Here is a 22,412-nt window from a genome sequence, read left to right as displayed (position 1 = left end):
AGGTTACCACATGATAGGGTCACACATCAGACCTGGCTTTCGAGAGAAGACAGGCAATGTGCCCACTGCCCACAAAATGAGGTGGAAACTGAACTGCCCTTCCTATCCTCCTAACAAATGTATGACCACATTAGAGATATATATTTCCCACAAATCACACAGACCACAAAGAATTTGAAAACAAATCAAACATTTGTTCTCCCATCTCCCCTGTGGAGGAGGAGGTTTCTGATGAAACCAAGATTGAACACTTTGGCCTGAATGCCAAGCATCACGCCTTGCACCAGCGGCAGGGACTGGGAGATGAGTGAAAGATGAACAGAGCAAAGTGCAGAGAGATTCTTGATGAAACCTTGGTCCAGAGTGCTAAGGACCTCAGACTGGGGCGAAGGTTTACCTTCCAACATTGCAACAACTCTAAGCACATAGCCAAGACAAAGCAGGAGTGGCTTTGGGACAAGTCTCTGAATGTCTTTGAGTGGCCCAGGCAGATTCCGGACTTGGACCCGATCAAACATTTCTGGAGAGTCCTGAAAATCGCTGTGCAGTGACACTCCCAATCCAACCTGACAGAGCTTGGGAAGATCTGCAGAGAATAATGGGAAAAACTCCTCAAATAGAGGTGTGCCAAGCTTGTTGCTTCATACCCAAGAAGACTCGAGGCTGTTAACGCTGCCAAAGGTGCTTCAACAAAGTACTGAGTAAAGTGTCTGAATACTCACGTAAATGTTATTTTTCTGTTTTTAATTTGAATTAAATGTGCCAAACAATCTAAAAACCTGTTTTTATTTAACATTATGGGATATTGTGTGTAGATTGATGAGGAAAAAAATATATTTAATCAATTTTAGAATAAGCCTGTAATGTAACAAAATGTGGAAAAAGTCAAGGGGTCTGAATACTTTCCGAATGCACTGTAAACTCCCATATCTGTTGGGCTAAATACTGCAGTGTGCAATCACAGCACACTAGAGGAACACAAACAACATTGTAAATACTACCAATATTTGAATGTCTTTATATTTTTTTAAACCTTATTGAGTGCAATATTTACTGTTAAATTATAATATTTTTTGTTAGTGTTTTGTGTCTTCTCACTTTTGTTTATTGTTAATTTCACTTGCGTTGGCAATGTAAATACATGTTTCCCATGCCAATAAAGCCCCTTTGAATTGGAGAGAGAGATCAGCTACAATGAACAACTGTTTTTATGTCCCTCCACTACTCCACACTCTCTTGCTTTTACAGTATGTCCATCTCTCACTTTTTCTTTGTTAGTCTCTTTGTCTCCCTTCTAAACTGTTTCTTTGTCTCCCTTTCTCCCTCTGTCTCTCCTCTTGATCTTGTCTCTATCTCTTTGTTCATTCCTATAAATGGGAAACATGTTGTTCAACTATGGAACGGTTATGACTCTTTATGGTCAGGGATAGGTATAGAGGGGATGGTTTATGGTAGGAGGTGAGTGGGCCACATAGTGGGTGGAAATCTTTGGGGTCAACTTGTGTTGACCTACATCTGAGCCTGATGCAATTGTGATGTAATTAACTTACAGTACAAGACCACCCACATAAGTACAGTACAGTACAGTACAAGACCACCCACATAACTACAGTACAGTACAGTACAAGACCACCCACATAAGTACAGTACAGTACAAGACCACCCACATAAGTATAGTACAGTACAAGGCCACCCACATAAGTACAGTACAGTACAAGACCACCCACATAAGTACAGTACAGTACAAGACCACCCACATAAGTACAGTACGGTACAAGACCACCCACATAAGTACAGTACAGTACAAGACCACCCACATAAGTACAGTACAGTACAAGACAACCCACATAAGTACAGTACAGTACAAGACCACCCACATAAGAGCTTCTGAAAGGAGGTGGTTTTGTACTCTATAGTGTTGAATAAATCAAAGTACTGGGATGAACTGTGCCTCCTCTCTCATATATATTCAAATGATTTAACTTACTTATTAGGTTGAATTACCATTCGTTAATTTTGAGTCATAATTGACTCATTATATTAGAATGGGCTTGTGGTGGGCACTGGAGGATTTCGTTAGATCGGTTTACCGCTTGGTGACTGTAGCTGTAACATCAGTGGGCTGTGTGTGTGTTATCGTGTCTGAGAGAGAGAGAGAGAGAGATAGAAGAAAAAGGCAACCAGTGAAGAACAAACACCATTGTAAAAACAACCCATATTTGTGTTTATTTATTTTCTCTTTTGTACTTTAACTATTTCCACATCGTTACAACACTGTATATAGCGATAATATGACATGTGAAATGTCTCTATTCTTTTGGATCTTTTGTGAGTGTAATGTTTACTGTACATTTTTTGTTGTTTATTTCACTGTTGTTTATTGTCTATTACACTTGTTTTGGCAATGTAAACAAACACGTTTCCCATCCCAATTAAGCCCTTAGAATTGAAGAGATGATTACATGTATGTTGATGTATTTCCCAGTGACAAACAGCCTCTGTTTTTTCTTTCTCTTCTTCCATCCCTTTACCACCCCTGCTCGGGTTGCACTTCAAACCCATTTCAGCCATTTCACTGTCAGAGAGGCTTTCAAATAGCTACTTCACTATTTCATAAAGTTTCCCCTGTTTCATTACATGTTTGTCATTAATCTTATCCAGAGCGACACAGTATTGAGTTTATACATTTTCATACTTTTTTGGTACTGGTCTCTCGTGGGAATCGAACTTGTGGGATTTTTTTGTTTTGATTTTTGATTTGAACCCACAACCCTGGGGTTGCAAGCGCCATGTTCTACCAACTGAGCCACACAGGACCACATAACAAAGTTTCTCCTGAAACTTAACCTTTCGATTTACTGTTCTGAGTTGCACTCATGATGAAGCTGGAGTATAATGTAACATGATAAGGAGATTTACTAGCGAAGTAACATACTGTACTGTTGGAATGTTCCTCAGCCAGGTGGAAACAGCCCATTATCTCTCCACTGACAGATGCCAGGCATCTGTTCCTGTACACTATCCTTCCATCCCTACACCATCCCTCCATCTCCTCCTCACCTACTCGCTGCCAGCCAGGGGGTGTTATGGGTAGAGTTCAGAGTGTTCATCAGCCTCAGTCTTTATCACAGGCACAGGTCCACTATCACCAGTTGAGCAGCACATCCAGAGGTAAACACACACGCACACACACACACGCACACGCACACACACACACACACACACACACACACACACACACACACACACACACACACACACACACAAACAAACAAACACTGAATGCCACGGCCGTGGCCCATAATCCTCTCTGATTCAGCCAGGTCTGGCAGATGCTGCTGTATTGTTTGTTTGTTCAGCTCGGATGTAATCTGGCTGGGTGCAGGAGAGGGGTCAGTTGGGTGGTGTGGTGTGACTGTCATGCTGTACCTGCGCCATAGCTGAGGTTGTGGCCCTTAGAGAAGATGTGGGAAATGTGTTTGTATGGGCAATGTTTTTTAAAGGGATAGTTCACCCAAATTACAAAATTATATTGGTTTCCTTACCCTGAAAGCAGTCTATGTGTAACTGTTGTCGTCGGGAGAAAGAGAGGACCAAGGTGCAGCGTGGTAAGTATTCATTGTAATTTAATAAAGAATGAATACTGAAACAAAAACAATACACGACAAACGAACAGTCCTGAACGGTACAACAAAACACAGAACAGAAAACAAACACCAACAACTCAAAAGTGAAACCAGGCTACCGAAGTATGATTCTCAATCAGGGACAACGATTGACAGCTGCTTCTGATTGAGAACCATACCAGGCCGAACACAGAAAATCCCAAATGAAAGAAAAAAGAACATAGACAACCCACCCAACTCACACCCTGACCATACTAAAACAAAGACATAGCAAAGGAACTAAGGTCAGAACGTGACGCTATGGACAAGGTATGATAGCAATCCATACTTTGCTTTAGTTTCTTTCCCTGGCACTGTTTCCACATGCTAATGTTTTAGCATTTGTGGCACAAATCCCATTCAAGTTATGATATTAGCATTTTTTCTAATTATCTACAAGTGAGTTTGTTGAGCTTCACAAACAATGTTAGATACTTTCGGATGATTTGGACATGATGAGCAACCAATTCTAAGATCGGTCCCATGACTTGAATGGGATTTGTGCCAGAAATGTTGAAATGTTAGCATGTGGAAACAGTGTCAGGGGAACTAAACCAAAGCATAGATTTCTGTCATACCTTGTCCATAGACTGCTTACAGGTTAAGGAAACAAATGTGTATTTTTTTTACTTGTGTGAACTATCCCTTTAAGTATTTGTATGTATAAGTTTTGCCTGTGAATGTTCATGCCCAGGCTCTTGGCCTACAACTGAAAGTCTGTGACCTGTTTTCTTTTACCATGATTCTCACTTTTCCCCTCTCTAACCCTACCCCTTTCAACACCCCTATTCCCAACCCAACCCAAACCCCTCACGCAGAAATGTATGCGGTTCAACCCTAACGCGACTGTGTGGGTTGCCAAGCAGAGGATCCTGTGCACGTTGAGCCAGAGTCTGAAGGATGTGCTGAACTATGGCCTCTTCCAGCCCGCCATGAACGGACGTGATGGGAAGTTCCTGGATGAGGAACGCCTCCTCCTGGAATACCCACAGCCAATCAGCAAAGGAGTTCCAGCTCTGGAGGTAGAGTGCCAGCCAATCACTGAAGTTGTTACGTATTTAAAAAGGTGTGGTATTTCTATTTATTATGGATCCCCATTAGCTGCTGCCAAGGCAGTATAATTACACTAGAAATCAATTAAAAAATATACGTGTGTGTAGAAGAATTGTGTTCGTATGCGTGTGTCTCTTCGCAGTCCGCGCTGTTCCATAAGGTGTAGTTTTATACATTTTTTAAGTCTGATTGTATTGCTTGCAGGAGTTACTTGATGTGGAATAGAGTTCCATGTAGTCATGGCTCTGTGTAGTATTGTGCATTTTCCAGAGTCTGTCCTGGACTTGGGCACTATGAAGAGACCCCAGGGAGTATGTCTTGTGGAGTATGCATGTATGTCCAAGCTGTGTGCTAGTCGTGCAAACAGACAGTTCGTTGCTTTTAACATGTCAATACCTCTCACAAAGACAAGTAGTGGTGCAGTCAATCTCTACTTTGAGCCAGGAGAGATTAGGGCTATACTGGTATTGATGCACGGACCGGTTTAGGTTTTTACTTTACCTTCTATGAGCATATTTTAAAGTTTGGTTTATTAAATGCGATATGCCGTGTATAAGGTACATTTTTATAGTTTACTTCGCTACTTGAGTCATATCTCTCCACTCTCTCTCTTCATTGTAATTTGCCTATGTCCCTCTTTGTGGCACTTGACCATATGACTCGGCAGTAGTCCAGGTGGGACGAAACTAGGGCCTGTAGGACTTGTTTAGTTGATAGTAAAGTCAAGAAATCAGAGCAACACTTTATTACAGACAGACCTCTCCCCATCTTCGCTTCCATTGCATCAATGTGTTTTGACCATGGCAGTTTAAAATCCAGGGTTACACCAAGCAGTTTAGTCTGCTCAACTTTTTCAATTTCCACATGATTCATTACAATATTTAGTTGAAGTTTAGGGTTTAGTGAACGGTTTGTCCCAAATACAATGCTTTTTTGTTCATATTTAGTTTATGACATGCCACCCATTCTAAAAACTGACTGCAGCTCTTTGATAAGTATTGCAGTGATTTCAATTGTTGTGGTAGCAAACGTGTATAATGTTGAGTCATCGGCATACATACTGTAGATACACAGGCTTTACCCAGTGCCAGTGGCAGGTCATTAGTAAAGATTGGAAAAAGTAAGGGGCCCAGACAACTGGATTAGGTTGGAGAAGCTCCCATTAAAGAGGTAACTCTCAGATCCACGATATAGCAGGAGATGTAAAGCCATAACACATACGTTTTTCCAGCAGCAGATTCTAATCGATAATGTCAAAAGCTGCACTGAAGTCTAACAAAACAGCTCCCACGGTCGTCTTATTATAAGCCAGTCATCAGTCATTTGTGTAAGTGCTGTACATGTTGAGTGCCCCTCCCTATAAGCATGCTGAAAGTCAATTGTTAATTTGTGTACTGTGAAATAGCATTGTATCTGGTCAAACACAATTTTTTTCCAGAAGTTCACCGAGGGTTGGTAGCAGGCGGATTGTTCGGGTGTTAAAGCCAGTAAAGGGTGTTTTGCTATTCTTGGGTCGCATAATGACTTTTGCTTCCCTCCAGGCCTGAGGGCACACACTTCCTGTAGGCTTAGATTGATGAGATGGCAAATAGGAGTGGCAATATCGTCCCCTATCATCCTCAGTCATTTTCCATCCAAGTTGTCAGATCCAGGTGGCTTGTCTTTTGTTGATAGACAACAATTATTAATTCATCTCTTCCACACTCACTTTACGGAATTCAAAATTACAGTGCTTGTCTTTCATAATTTGTTTCAGTTATGCATTGATGTGTAGGTTCAGAATTTGTTGTTTGTATGTCATGCCTAAATGTGCTAATCTTGCCAATAAAAAAACAATATCGGTGGGTTTTGTGATGAATCAGTCATCTGATTCAATGAAAGATGGAGCTGAGTTTGCTTTTTTGCTCAAAATCATTTAAGGTGCTCCAAAGCTTTTTATTATCATTCTTTTCTTTATATAATTTATCTTTGTTTCATAGTACAGTTTCTTCTTTTTGTTCAGTTTAGTCACATGATTGCTCAATTTACAGTACGTTTGCCAATCGGTTGTGTAATGCTCCGGGTGTCGTGGGTGTGGAGTCAAACGCAGGAGACAGAGAGTGCAATGATGTGCTTCTTTAATAGCACCAACGCACCACAGGGTGCTCACAATAGTAACGGCCCCAAACACAAGGAATGAAAATGTACAACTGAAAATGCACGACCAGGCACTAACACGTACCTCTACAACAGAGCCGAAGGTTACAATGAATAATCCCGCACAACAGCCAGGCGGGCCGGCTGTCTAATAAAGACAAACTAATCAGTCATAAACATGTGCTACCAATAAACATACAAGGAGGGGGAGGAAAGACAATCAGTGGCAGCTAATAGGCCGGTGACGACGACCGCCGAGCGCCACCCGCCCGGGAAGGGAAACCACCCTCGGTCGGACTCGTGACAGTACACCCCCCTGACGCGCGGCTCCTGCAGCGCGCCGACACCGGCCTCGAGGTCGCCCCAGAGGACGAGGTGCAGGGCGATCCGGATGGAGGCGATGGAAATCCCTCAACATGGATGGATCCAAGATGTCCCCCACCGGTACCCAGCACCTCTCCTCCGGGCCGTACCCCTCCCAGTCCACGAGGTACTGCAGGCCCCTCACCCGGCGTCTTGAGTCCAGAATGGCCCGGATCGTATACGCCGGGGACCCCTCGATGTCCAGAGGGGGGGGAGGGACCTCCGGCACCTCACTGTCCTGCAGGGGACCAGCTACCACCGGCCTGAGGAGAGACACATGAAACGAGGGGTTAATACGATAATAGGAAGGGAGTTGTAATCGATAACACACCTCGTTTATTCTCCTCAGGACTTTAAAGGGCCCTACACACTGCGGACCCAGCTTCCGGCAGGGCAAGCGGAGGGGTAGGTTTCGGGTCGAGAGCCAGACCCTGTCCCCCGGTACAAACACGGGGCCTCACTGCAGTGGTGGTCAGCACTCCTCTTCTGCCGTCCACTCGCTTGTTGTAGCGATTCCTGGACGGCCCTCCAGGTCTCCTTGGAGCGCTGTACCCATTCCTCCACCGCAGGAGCCTCGGTCTGGCTCGGATGCCATGGTGCCAGGACCGGCTGGTACCCCAACACACTCTGAAAAGGGGACACGTTAGTAGAGGAGTGGCGTAGTGAGTTCTGGGCCATTTCAGCCCAGGGAATGTATCGTGCCCACTCCCCTGGCCGATCCTGGCAATACGACCACAGAAACCTACCCACCTCCTGGTTCACTCTCTCCACCTGCCCATTGCTCTCGGGGTGATAACCGGAGGTCAGGCTGACAGAGACCCCCAAACGTTCCATGAACGCCCTCCATACCCGAGACGTGAATTGGGGGCCCCGATCAGAAACGATGTCCTCCGGCACCCCGTAGAGCCGAAAGACATGGGTGAATAACGCCTCCGCAGTCTGTAGGGCTGTAGGGATACCGGGCAACGGAGGGAGACGGCAGGACTTAGAGAACCGATCCACAATCACTAGAACCGTGGTGTTCCCCTGAGACGGTGGAAGATCGGTCAGGAAATCTATGGACAGATGTGACCATGGCCGCTGTGGAACGGGGAGGGGTTGTAACTTCCCTCTAGGAAGGTGCCTAGGAGCCTTACTCTGGGCGCACACTGAACAGGAGGAGACATGACCCTTAACGTCCTTAGCCAAAGTAGGCCACCAATACCTCCCCTGAAGGCTCCCCACTGTCCTTGTCACCCTAGGGTGACCCGAGGAGGATAGGACGTGAGCCCACCGAATCAGTTTGTCCCGAACACCAAGCGGCACGTACCTTCGCCCCGCTGGACACTGAGGAGGCGCGGGTTCCACCCGTAACGCCCGCTCGATGTCCGAGTCCACCTCCCATACCACTGGTGCTACCAGTTTTGAGGCGGGAAGGATGGGAGTAGGTTCGGTGGACCCATCCTCCGTGTCGTAAAGGCGGGACAGTGCGTCAGCCTTTACGTTCTGGAAGCCCGGTCTATAAGACAAAGTAAACCGGAACCGGGTGAAGAATATGGCCCACCTTGCCTGACGTGGGTTAAGTCTCCTAGCTGCCCGAATATACTCCAGGTTCTGGTGGTCGGTCCAGATGAGAAAAGGGTGCTTAGCCCCCTCAAGCCAGTGTCTCCACACCTTCAGAGCTCTAACCACCGCTAGCAACTCCCGGTCCCCCACATCATAGTTACGCTCCGCTGGGCTGAGCTTCCTTGAGAAGAAAGCGCAGGGGCGGAGTTTTGGTGGCGTACCTGAGCGCTGTGATAGCACGGCACCCACCCCAGCCTCGGACGCGTCCACCTCCACTATGAATGCTAGAGAGGGGTCCGGATGCGCCAACACGGGTGCATCAGTGAACAGCGCCTTCAACTTGTTGAATGCTCCGCCCGCCTCTGCTGACCACTGCAACCGCACCGGGCCCCCCTTCAGCAGTGAGGTAATGGGAGCCGCTATCTGGCCAAAACCCCGGATAAACCTCCGGTAGTAGTTGGCAAAACCCAAAAACCGCTGCACCTCCTTTACCGTGGTCGGAGTCGGCCAATTACGCACGGCCCTAATGCGGTCGCCCTCCATCACTACCCCCGAGGTGGAAATGTGATAACCCAGAAAAGAGACGGCTCGTTTAGAGAACACGCATTTCTCAGCCTTGACGTAGTGGTCATGCTCCAGCAGTCTACCAAGCACCTTGCGCACCAGAGACACATGCGCGGTGTGAGTGGCCGAGTAGATCAGAATGTCATCGATATAAACAACCACTCCCTGCCCGCACAGGTCCCTGAGAATCTTGTCTACAAAGGATTGAAAAACGGCTGGAGCATTCTTTAACCCATACGGCATGACGAGGTACTCATAGTGGCCTGATGTGGTACTAAATGCGGTTTTCCACTCGTCTCCCTTCCGAATACCCACCACCATACGCGCTCCTGAGATCCAGTTTTGTGAAGAACTGCGCTCCGTGGAATGATTCCACCGCCGTAGCGATGAGAGGTAGAGGGTAACTATACCCCACTGTGATGGCGTTTAGACCTCTATAATCAATACACGGACGCAAACCTCCCTCCTTTTTCCTCACAAAAAAGAAACTCGAGGAGACGGGTGAGATGGAGGGCCGAATGTACCCCTGTCCCAGCGACTCCGTGACATATGTCTCCATTGCCAACGTCTCCTCCTGGGACAGTGGGTACACATGACTCTTGGGAAGCGCAGCGTCTACCTGGAGATCTATCGTACAATCCCTTCCCGGTCGATAAGGTGGTAGTTTTGTCGCTTTCACTTTACTGAAAGCGATTGCCAAATCGGCATACTCGGGGGGAATGCACACCGTGGAACCCTGGTCTGGACTCTCCACCGACGTGGCACCGATGGAAACTCCCAAACACCTTCCAGAACACTCCTCTGACCACCCCTGGAGAACCCCCTGTCTCCACAAAATTTTAGGATTGTGCCGGGCCAGCCAGGGAATCCCCAGCACCACTGGAAACGCAGGCGAATCAATAATAAAAAAAAACTGATACGCTCCCTATGATTCCCCTGCGTCACCATGTCCAGTGGGACCGTGGTCTCCCTGACCATCCCTGACCCTAATGGCCGGCTATCTAGGGAGTGCACGGGGAAAGGAGAATCTATCGGCACCAGCGGAACCCCTAACTTAAGGGCGAGTCCGCGATCCATATAGTTCCCAGCTGCGCCTGAATCGACTAGCGCCCTGTGCTGGGAAGAGGGAAAAAAGTGAAGAAAAAAGGTTAAGACAAACATGTGGTCAACAGGGGGTTCTGGGTGAGTTTGATGCTGACTCACCTGGGGTGACCGAGAAGCGTTCCGCCTGCCATCTCTACTCCCAGACGGACCCCCGCAGCACCGATCAGACGTGTGTCCTCTCCGACCACAGTTGGTGCAGGGGAGGCCTCCTCCTCCGGTACCCCTCGGCACAGCCCCTCCCAACTCCATCGGAATGGGAGCGGAGGGGCTGGGTGGTGGAACGCACAGGACCCTCTCTGAACGCCCGCGGGCAGCCAGCAGATTGTCCAGTCGAATGGACATGTCAATCAGCTGATGCAGTGACAGAGCGGTGTCCCGACACGCTAACTCCCGGCGGACGTCCTCTCGGAGACTACACCTGTAGTGGTCCATAAGGGCCCTGTCGTTCCACCCAGATCCTGCTGCCAAGGGCGTAATCCTGAGCGCCCCTTCTCTCCTGCCTGAGATGAAATAGTCGTTCTCCCACAAAACTCTGGGTAGTGCTCCCGCGCTGAGTCTGGGCCATTCCAGACTGCGTTCGCCCACTCCAGAGCACGACCCGTGAGGCAGGAGATGAGGACACTCACCCTCTCCGCTTCCGAGGGAGTCGGTCTGACGGTGGTCAGTTATAGCTCCAGCTGGAGTAAAAACCCCTGGCAACCCGCCGCCGCTCCATCATAAGCCCTCGGTAGCGTCAGACGGAGGGTGCTGGAGTCGGGAGTTGGGGGGTCCGGAGCCGGGGTGCCGAAGTTGGAGAGAGGAGACCACTCCTCTCCCATCGGTCCATTCTCTCCATCACTTGATCCATCGCGGATCCGATCCGATGGAGGACGGTGGTGTGGTGGAGAACCCGTTCCTCCATCGATGGGAGAGGGTTGGCTGCTGCTCCTGCTGACTCTATTAAATTTGCTGGTGCGGGATTCTGTAATGCTCCGGGTGTCGTGGGTGTGGAGTCAAACGCAGGAGACAGAGAGTGCAATGATGTGCTTCTTTAATAGCACCAACAGGGTGCTCACAATAGTAACGGCCCCAAACACAGGGAATGAAAATGTACAACTGAAAATGCACGACCGGGCACTAACACGTACCTCTACAACAGAGCCGAAGGTTTACAATGAATAATCCCGCACAACAGCCAGGCGGGCCGGCTGTCTAATAAAGACAAACTAATCAGTCATAAACATGTGCTACCAATAAACATACAAGGAGGGGGAGGAAAGACAATCAGTGGCAGCTAATAGGCCGGTGACGACGACCGCCGAGCGCCACCCGCCCGGGAAGGGAAACCACCCCAGGTCGGACTCGTGACAGGTTGTGCAGCCAGACTTATTTTCCATACATTTTGCCTCATCCCTCTCATTCATACAATTTTTTAATTCCTCATCAATCCACGGGGATTTAACAGTTTTTACAGAAATGTTCTTAATTGGGGCATGCTTATTAGTAAATGGAAAAAGCAATTTCAGAAATGTGTCAAGTGCAGCGTCTGGTTGCTCCTCATTACACACCACAGACCAGAAAATATTATTTACATCTTCAACGTAGGGATCACCACAAAACGTATTGTATGACCTCTTATACACCATATTAGGCCCAGCCTTTGGAACTTGGTTTTCCTAGACATTGCTTCTATATTATGATCACTACATCCAATGGATTTGGATACTGCTTTAAAGCAAATTTCTAGAGCATTAGTAAAGATGTGATCAATATATGTGGATGATTTAATTCCTGTGCTGTTTGTAAATACACTTGTAGGTTGACTGATAACCTGAACCAGGTTACACTGGTTACAGTTTGAAGCTTTTTCTTGAGTGGATAGCTTGATGAAAGCCAGTCAATATTTAGGTCACCCACAAATTATAATATAATAATAATCAAGCTCTTTATTTAGCCATCCTAGATCTAAAACCTTATTTGTTCATCAAAAATGGTGAATAACTCACCACAGGTTAATGAGAATGGTGTGCTTGAAAGGATGCACATGACTCTGCAATGTTGGGTTGCATTGGAGAGAGTCTCAGTCTTAAATAATTATCCACACACAGTCTGTGCCTGTATTTAGTTTTCATGCTAGTGAGGGCCGAGAATCCACTCTCACATAGGTATGTGGTTGCAAAGGGCATCAGTGTCTTAACAGCGCGATTTGCCAAGGCAAGAAACTCTGAGCGCAGCCCTATCCAGAAATCTGGCAGTGGCTTCTGATTAAATCGCTAAATTAATAAATAAAGAGGTGACTTTTTGAAAGAGTTTTACTTCCGAGTCCCAACCAATTAGCATGGCGTCTCTAGGGAGACTATTACCTTCTCATCCAATAAGAAAAACTGTCATTGCTACATGACACCATGTCATACATATCTGACTGACCCAAATCCTATTTTTTTTCTTCCTCTATCCTCTTTTCCACAGTTCCGCTACAAGAGCCGAGTCTACAGGCAGACCCATGTGGAAGAGAAGCAGATTGCCAAACTTCACACCAAGGTGAGTGGTGTGGACAAACGTCACACTCTCTCCTAACAACCAGCTGGGGTCTTACTGCACACATTCACTCACACAAACACAAACGCACACTGTTGGGAGTGTCAGAGATGCTGGAGTGTCACTTTATCTCACTGTCAACACACAGACACACAAACATCTTCAGTTATGTCAGCTGTTATCACTGTGAGCCTCTGTAGTATCTCTCTAGTGTCCTGCCTGCATGTCTCTCTCTACTCTATGCTCTCCTGTCCGCATGTCTACTCTTTACTTTCCGTAAGAGTCAAGGAGGCAAGAAGATGGTGATATGGAGAGAGGAGGTTGGTCGTTATTTGCTCAACCACAGAGAGCCTGATGGCACCATTAACTTATTAAACTGATAATAAAACCCCTGTAATCATGTACTGTATGGAGTTAAATTAGTGCACTCAGTTTTCAGAATAAATGATTAGCTTTGATTGTGTTGAGCTGGAGCAAAAATATTCAGCCCGGGAAGGCCCATATCTGGAACTGAAAACCCCTGTTTTAGGGGATGTTTGTTGAGGTGTGTGGCTCTAAGAGCCCTTGTTGTGTTGGATGGACCAGTCCACCTGGGCTCTCTCTCTCTCTCTCTCTGCCTCCTGACAGGTGACATTTCTGGGTAAGGACTGGAGCAGCTCACCCTTAATGGTGTGTGTGTGTGTGTGTGTGTGTGTGTGTGTGTGTGTGTGTGTGTGTGTGTGTGTGTGTGTGAGAGAGAGAGAGAGAGGAGATACAGACAGGGTGAGTGAGGGGAACCTGTCTCGTACCTTTTAAATGCCACGTCCAACACTGGCATTTACACAAGGTTTCGCAGCAGTCTGAAATTGAACCAGTAGAAGGTGGAAGAAAGCCCAAAAAATGTGGATACAAATCTAAGGTGCTGTTATCAAGGTCGTGGGTGGCATTATACAAGTCCATTAGGCCAACAACCTTCATAGGAAGTGTGAGAGACGAGTTCGTAATTGTGGTCCATTATCTGTTGGCAAGTTGAGTCAGGATGCCGTGGCAAAGGTGGAATTGGCCTGTAAATGTTTCAATGGACGTATATTTCATGTCTCGCCTGTGCCCACTTAACCTGGATCATTGTGCATGTGCTCACGCATAAGCACACAGAATACCCACTTTGCATATCTGCCGCTGGTAAATGTTCACTGACTGTATGAGGAAAAAATGATGAATACATGATACAGTATATAATAATTATTAGTAAATGATAACTTGATGGTGCGTCATATTCCGTTCTAATTATGTCATTATAAATGAATTTATGCTAAGGCTATACACACCTTTGTATTATGTGCCAATAAAGAATCACTGAATTGAGAGAGCAGTATAGGATGGAAAACGAAGGGAGGGTGATCTAAAGAGAGGGTGGGAAGTGAGCACATGCTGGTCTCCATACTGGTGTACAGTTCCATGTACTGTATTTCTGACACATATAGATTGACTCTGATGACGCAGATGAGGTGTATACAGGTCCACCCCCTACTATGTTCTGTTCTTTCCTCCTTCCTACATTTCTCTCTCTACCTCTATCTCTTCAAAGATTCTTATTTTTGCTCCCTCCCTCCCTCCCTCCCTCCCTCCCTCCCTCCCTCCCTCCCTCCCTCCCTCCCTCCCTCCCTCCCTCCCCAACTTCTCCATATGTTCATCATCATCCTGTTCTCCTCATTCTTCCTCCTCCCTTCCTCCTCTCCTCTCTTCCTATAGTGTTTAGGGAGCTGTTCTCTTATCTATTTATATCTGCCCTGGAAAGCAGATGAGAACACTCATCCCATTGTGTACTCTGTGCTCCAATCAGCACACCCCAATCATTCAATCTATCTCTCTTTCTTTTGTTCTCTCTCCCCCCTCTTCTGTCCCTGTTTTTCTCTCTCCTTCTCTCTTTTTTCTAACCTTCTCCCCTTCATATCGCTGACCTGCTCACACACACACACACACACACACACACACACACACACACACACACTCTCTCTCTACACTCTCTCTCGCTCTCTCTCTCTCTCTCTCTCTCTCTCTCTCTCTCTCTCTCTCTCTCTCTCTCTCTCTCTCTCTCTCTCTCTCACTCTCTCTCTCTAACTCCTTTTTTTTCTCATTCTCCATCTCCAGGCCAACTTGAGAAAGTTTATGGACCTCATCCAGCACCATCAGGTGGAGAAAGTATCTAGGCTGCTGGAGAGAGGGCTGGACCCCAACTACCAGGATACAGAGACCGGTGGTAATACTACACACACACATGCACAAACACACAGATCATGAACACGGGTGGTTTGACATAATCACAGACTTATGGCCACTCTCCCCTATGCTAATGATACGGATCTCTGAGATGCAGTGCCTTAGACGCTGCGCCACTCGGGAGCCCAACCATGTTTTAACCATGTCATAATTGTAAACCGTGTTCGTGTACAATTACGTTCTTACAAACAATGGAGTAAAACAAGCTTATATTGTGGTTTCTGATGGGTGTTCTTCAAGAATCAATGGCTATAAAAAATCATTCAAAAGTTTAAAAAAAATGGATGTAGCAAATAACACATTGCACTTTTAAGACAGGTATACAAAGATACCAATTCCTCTGTGAGATCTTGAAATGAATTGAAACAATTCAAATGAATATGGAATAGAACATAGTTGTATGAGACGATGTTCTGGGCGACACAGTGGGTGGTACATTTTCGGGGGTCAATTTGTGTCGGCCTACATCTGAGCCCTATGTAATTGTGATGTAATTAGCTTGGGATTTACAACAGAACGTGTGTGTGTGCCTGACTATGCCTATGTCCATGTCTGTGTGTGCACTTCTACAACCAAAATCAATAGTGAGCCAGAGCTCTATAATTGAGCGCTATTCTACAAGCTGCTCTTATCCCTCAATCTCCCAGCAATAAGGCTTAATCTACCATTACCACTTATATCCCATTAAAACCCCCTTAATTTCCTTGCTACGAGCCCTAACACCGGTTTCCTTTAGGTTCTTCTTTAATAAGCCTTAACTGAAAGGCTGCATTTGCTCTGCATTTATCCTGCTTGTCCAATACTTTATTCACACAATGCTGACTGTGTCCCCAGCTCTTAAAATGCCGCAATACCTCTAACTAACTCGTGAAAATCTGTAGAACCCTTACAGTCCTAATACCCCTAATAGCTTCACAGATTGCCTTAAAATCTTGACTAACCCCCCTCTTAGCCCCCAAATACCCTCCTGCATTTGTTAATTTATGCTCAGAGCGTTGGAGTACATTCTTGCGGTACATAATGCCAGTTCAATGATGCTTCATAGGATAATTTTTTCGTTTTACATTTATTTAATCTTTATTTAACTAGGCAAGTCAGTTATTTTCAATGCCGGCCAAGGAACAGTGGGTGCTCTTTTAGTGCAAGAGCTATTTGAAAAGACTGCCTGAAATGTCAGCCTGTTTTGGTGGGAGGGAGTTGTGGCCTACCTGGTGAAATCAAATTGGTTAATAGACCAATAAAACAGATATTTCCAAACCTCTGCCAATAACAGCTAGTTTTCAGTTTCCCCCACCCCACTCTGACCAGTCCCAGACAGTCCCAGCAAAAATGTTGCTTGAGAAATTGCTCTTTGCTAAGAAGCTATTGTTGTGTCTTTTTGACCATTTTAATTGAAAAACAATCACAGGTTTCCATCCAATTTGTGACAGATTTTCAAGCAAATAGAAGAAAAAAAATCTGCATAAAACAATAGGGGCATTTTCCACCAGAGAAGTGTTTTCATCAAACTGATATTTTGCGGATCAAAGGCTGTGCGTATATGTAGTGCACTTAGAAATAACTTTTGCCGTTAAATTCCGTGTCTTGAATGAAAAATACAAGTTAAGTGGGTTTCCATGACATTTTCAATTCTGCTGATTTTTTTGTCACAAAAAAAATGGTTGCGTTATATAGCAAATGTTCCCACTCTATTGAGATAAATGTTCCCACTCTAATTCAGATAAATGTTCCCACTCTATTGAGATAAATGTTCCCACTCTATTGAGATAAATGTTCCCACTCTAATTCAGATAAATGTTCCCACTCTATTCAGATAAATGTTCCCACTCTATTGAGATAAATGTTCCCACTCTAATTCAGATAAATGTTCCCACTCTAATTCAGATAAATGTTCCCACTCTATTCAGATAGATGTTCCCACGCTATTCAGATAAATGTTCCCACTCTATTCAGATAAATGTTCCAACTCTATTCAAATAAATGTTCCCACTCTATTGAGATGAATGTTCCCACTCTATTCAGATAAATGTTCCCACTCTATTCAGATAAATGTTCCCACTCTATTGAGATAAATGTTCCCACTCTATTGAGATAAATGTTCCCACTCTATTGAGATAAATGTTCCCACTCTAATTCAGATAAATGTTCCCACTCTATTGAGATAAATGTTCCCACTCTATTGAGATAAATGTTCCCACTCTAATTCAGATAAATGTTCCCACTCTATTGAGATAAATGTTCCCACTCTTTTCAGATAAATGTTCCCACTCTATTGAGATAAATGTTCCCACTCTATTCAGATAAATGTTCCCACTCTATTCAGATAAATGTTCCCACTCTATTGAGATAAATGTTCCCACTCTATTGAGATAAATGTTCCCACTCTATTCAGATAAATGTTCCCACTCTATTGAGATAAATGTCCCCACTCTTTTCAGATAAATGTTCCCACTCTTATTGAGATAAATGTTCCCACTCTATTCAGATAAATGTTCCCACTCTATTGAGATAAATGTTCCCACTCTATTGAGATAAATGTTCCCACTCTTTTCAGATAAATGTTCCCACTCTATTCAGATAATTGTTCCCACTCTATTCAGATAAATGTTCCCACTCTATTCAGATAAATGTTCCCACTCTATTCAGATAAATTTTCCCACTCTATTCAGATAAATGTTTCCACTCTATTCAGATAAATGTTCCCACTCTATTCAGATAAATGTTCCCACTCTATTCAGATAAATGTTCCCACTCTATTCAGATAAATGTTCCCACTCTATTCAGATAAATGTTCCCACTCTATTCAGATAAATGTTCCCACTCTATTCAAATAAATTAAAATTACTACATTGGATCTTTAACCAATGTGTCAGTGCCACTGCCAGTAGAAATCCACTTATTGACCAATGGACGGACATCAGTGTAGATGGATGTGTGGCCGAGTGTGGATGAATTTCGTGTGACTGCGGCGGTTGGATGATGAATAACACTGACAGTGGAGAACCACTTCGATTCCTGAGGAAATATGTCTGTGTAAGCACAGAGTAATGGACGGTGTTGTCACCATCACTGCTGATCTGAGTTTAATTGATGCACATTATTCTCTCCCTGTCTATGTTCTGTTCTGTTCTGTGGTCTGTTCTTTTCTGTTCTGTTGGCTGTTCTGATCTTTTCTGTTAGCTGTTCTTTTCTGTTCTGTTGTGTCTGTTGTGTCTGTGTTGTGGTTCCTCTATGCAGTGGTGTAAAGTACTTAAGTACAAATACTTGGAAGTACTACTTAAGTAGTTTTTGGGGGTATTTGTACTTTACTTTGCTCTTCATATTTTTTACCTTTAATTCACTACATTCCTAAAGAAAATTATGTACTTTTTATACGTCTTTCCTGACACCCAAAAGTATTCGTTACATTTCGAATGCTTAGCAGGTCAGGAAAATTGTCTAATTCACACACTTATCAAGAGAACATCCCTGGTCATCCCTGGTCATCCCTACTGCCTCTGAACTGGTGGACTCACTAAACACATGCTTCATTTGTAAATGATGTAAATGAGTGTTGGAGTGTGCCCCTGGCTATCCGTAAATAAAATAAATCAAAATAAAATGGTGCGTCAGGTTTACTGAATATAAGGAATTTGAAATAATTAATATTTTTCCTTTTACTTTTGATACTTAAGAATATTTTAGCAATTACACTTACTTTTGATACTTAAGTATGTTTAAAACCAAATACTTATAGACTTTTACTCAAGTAGGAATTCACTGGGTGACTTTTACTTGAGTAATTTTCTATTAAGGCATCTTTATTTTTACTCAAGTATGACAATTCGGTACTTTTTCCACCACTGCCTCTATGGCCTATAATTCCGTTATGGTTCCATTTGGTCTGTTTTCTGTTCTGTTTCTGTTCCATTCCGACTGTGTTCCTATGTTATGTTGCATTCTGTTCTCTGATCCATCTTTGGTCCCTTTCTTCTCTGTTCTGTTCTCTTCTAATTTGTCTGTGGTGTTCTAACCGTACTCACAAACAGAATCACCAAAATGAAAGCCAGTGTAGACAATCAAGGAACATCGTAATTGTTGAAAAAAAATGATGGGCCGAGAGAATGTTAACCTCGTTCGACCATCTCGTTCGACCACCTTCTGAAACTAAATGAGAGTGCAGCGGTCAACATGGTGGATCAGTCTAACAGAATGTGGCCTCAGGCAAAATAAGGTAGAGACCCATGGTCTACACTTTATCCTGTCCATGTCATTCTGCAGAGACCCCCCTGACATTTGCGGCCCACCTGGATAACGTGGTGGAGATTATAAAGGTTCTGAAGAATGGAGGGGCTCACCTGGACTTCAGGGCCAAAGATGGCATGACGGCCCTACACAAAGCTGCTAGGTCCAAAAACCAGGTTACTCTGATGGTACGGTGACACACACGTTGGTGTGGTACGGACACACACACACCAACTCACTCATGCTCACATACTCACATGCACATGAACACACACAACATTAACCCTGCCACTCTTAAGCTTACCCATACCTTGTATTGATAAGTATTGTATTTGTATTTATTATGGATCCCCATTAGCTGCTGCTCTTCCTGGGATCCAGCAAAATTAAGGCAGTTTATATTTGAAAAATATTACAATATATTCACAACAGATTTCACATCACATTAAGTGTGTGCCCTCAGGCCCCTACTCTACTACCACATATCTACAACACAAAATCCATGTTTACGTGTGTGTACAGTGTTATTGTGTGTCTGTATGCATGTGTCTGTGCCTGTGTTTGTGTCTCTTCACAATCCCGCTGTTCCATAAGGTGTATTTTAAATCTAATGTCAATGTGTGTGCGCCTGCCTGCGTCTGTGTGTATGTGTGTGTGTTGCAGACCCTGTTGGAGCTTGGTTTGTCTCCAGACTATAAGGACAGTCGGGGTCTGACGGCGCTCTATCACACAGCCATGGTGGGAGGAGATCCGTTCTGCTGTGAGTTGCTGCTACATGAACACGCCACCGTCTGCTGCCAGGACGAAAACGGCTGGCATGAAGTCCACCAGGTACACACACACACACACACACACACACACACACACACACACACACACACACACACACACAGACACACACACACACACACACACACACACACACACACACACACACACACACACACACACACACACACACAGGCACACACATGTACACACACATATTTTTTTCCCTGTATGTGTGTATGTGCGTGTGCATGTGTGTGTACTGATGGTTGATAGCTCTCCTAGACCCTCTCCCTTCCTGTTCTACTCTGATTGCTATCAGCTCTAGCCAGCAGTAATGTCACACTTCCTGACGTACTGTGCTGTCTCTCCTCTAGAACATGGCACTGTCAGCATATCAAACACAACCCTCCTCTAGGTTAGCCTATCAGTTAACTATCATCAAAACGCATTAATTTTCATCCTCCGAAAACGAGCCTTGCCCATGGGCTACGGAAATGCCTGTTTCCTTTGCTCTCTCCCTCGCTCCCCCACTGACTCTCTTTCACTCACTCTCTGTCAACCTGATACTATAAATTACTTTGGATCTATGTAGGCTTTCGAATTATACTTTGATACATCATTCCTAATTTAGCACTGGTGTCTTTCTACATCTGTTCCCTACACCCCCCTAGAATTGATTCTTCCATCTGATGACTGGGTTCAAACTAAGGACGTAATATCACAAACTCCAAGGCCTCAGTGCTGCCTCTTATGCCGAACACTGACATCTACTGGACGTGGCATGCAACTGCAGCCTGAATCTAGGGAAACGCCAAGACTGAGACTGTAATATATACAGTGCCTTGCGAAAGCCCCCTTGAACTTTGCGACCTTTTGCCACATTTCAGGCTGCAAACATAAAGATATAAAACTGTATTTTTTTGTGAAGAATCAACAACAAGTGGGACACAATCATGATGTGGAACGACATTTATTGGATATTTCTAACTTTTTTAACAAATCAAAAACTGAAAAATTGGGCGTGCAAAATTATTCAGCCCCCTTAAGTTAATACTTTGTAGCGCCACCTTTTGCTGCGATTACATCTGTAAGTCGCTTGGGGTATGTTTCTATCAGTTTTTCACATCGAGAGACTGACATTTTTTCCCATTCCTCCTTGCAAAACAGCTCGAGCTCAGTGAGGTTGGATGGAGAGCATTTGTGAACAGCAGTTTTCAGTTCTTTCCACAGATTCTCGATTGTATTCAGGTCTGGACTTTGACTTGGCCATTCTAACACCTGGATATGTTTATTTTTTAACCATTCCATTGTAGATTTTGCTTTATGTTTTGGATCATTGTCTTGTTGGAAGACAAATCTCCGTCCCAGTCTAAGGTCTTTTGCAGACTCCATCAGGTTTTCTTCCAGAATGGTCCTGTATTTGGCTCCATCCATCTTCCCATCAATTTTAACCATCTTCCCTGTCCCTGCTGAAGAAAAGCAGGCCCAAACCATGATGCTGCCACCACCATGTTTGACAGTGGGAATGGTGTGTTCAGCTGTGTTGCTTTTACGCCAAACATAACGTTTTGCATTGTTGCCAAAAAGTTCAATTTTGGTTTCATCTGACCAGAGCACCTTCTTCCACATGTTTGGTGTGTCTCCCAGGTCGCTTGTGGCAAACTTTAAACGACACATTTTATGGATATCTTTAAGAAATGGCTTTCTTGCCACTCTTCCATAAAGGCCAGATTTGTGCAATATATGACTGATTGTTGTCCTATGGACAGAGTCTCCCACCTCAGCTGTAGATCTCTGCAGTTCATCCAGAGTGATCATGGGCCTCTTGGCTGCATCTCTGATCAGTCTTCTCCTTGTATGAGCTGAAAGTTTAGAGGGACGGCCAGGTCTTGGTAGATTTGCAGTGGTCTGATACTCCTTCCATTTCAATATTATCGCTTGCACAGTGCTCCTTGGGATGTTTAAAGCTTGGGAAATCTTTTTGTATCCAAATCCGGCTTTAAACTTCTTCACAACAGTATCTCGGACCTGCCTGGTGTGTTCCTTGTTCTTCATGATGCTCTCTGCGCTTTTAACGGACCTCTGAGACTATCACAGTGCAGGTGCATTTATACGGAGACTTGATTACACACAGGTGGATTGTATTTATCATCATTAGTCATTTAGGTCAACATTGGATCATTCAGAGATCCTCACTGAACTTCTGGAGAG

The 22,412-nt window shown here is 44.7% G+C and overlaps 1 protein-coding gene across 1 annotated transcript in view; it reads left to right on the top strand.

The window, feature by feature from the left end:
• The window catches only part of LOC110526925 (SH3 and multiple ankyrin repeat domains protein 2), a 245,405-nt gene that overhangs the window by 79,285 nt on the left and 143,708 nt on the right, over window positions 1-22,412 (top strand). Inside the window, exons 3-7 of the mRNA XM_036981764.1 lie at window positions 4,484-4,687; window positions 12,879-12,950; window positions 15,078-15,186; window positions 19,467-19,618; window positions 20,094-20,261. Of these exons, the coding sequence (XP_036837659.1) occupies window positions 4,484-4,687; window positions 12,879-12,950; window positions 15,078-15,186; window positions 19,467-19,618; window positions 20,094-20,261 (705 nt within the window). The remainder of the gene's footprint in view (window positions 1-4,483; window positions 4,688-12,878; window positions 12,951-15,077; window positions 15,187-19,466; window positions 19,619-20,093; window positions 20,262-22,412) is intronic.

Source organism: Oncorhynchus mykiss, chromosome 6 (assembly GCF_013265735.2).
Source record: "Oncorhynchus mykiss isolate Arlee chromosome 6, USDA_OmykA_1.1, whole genome shotgun sequence".
Classification (NCBI taxonomy): domain Eukaryota; kingdom Metazoa; phylum Chordata; class Actinopteri; order Salmoniformes; family Salmonidae; genus Oncorhynchus; species Oncorhynchus mykiss.
This window is presented reverse-complemented; position numbering and strand designations above follow the sequence as displayed.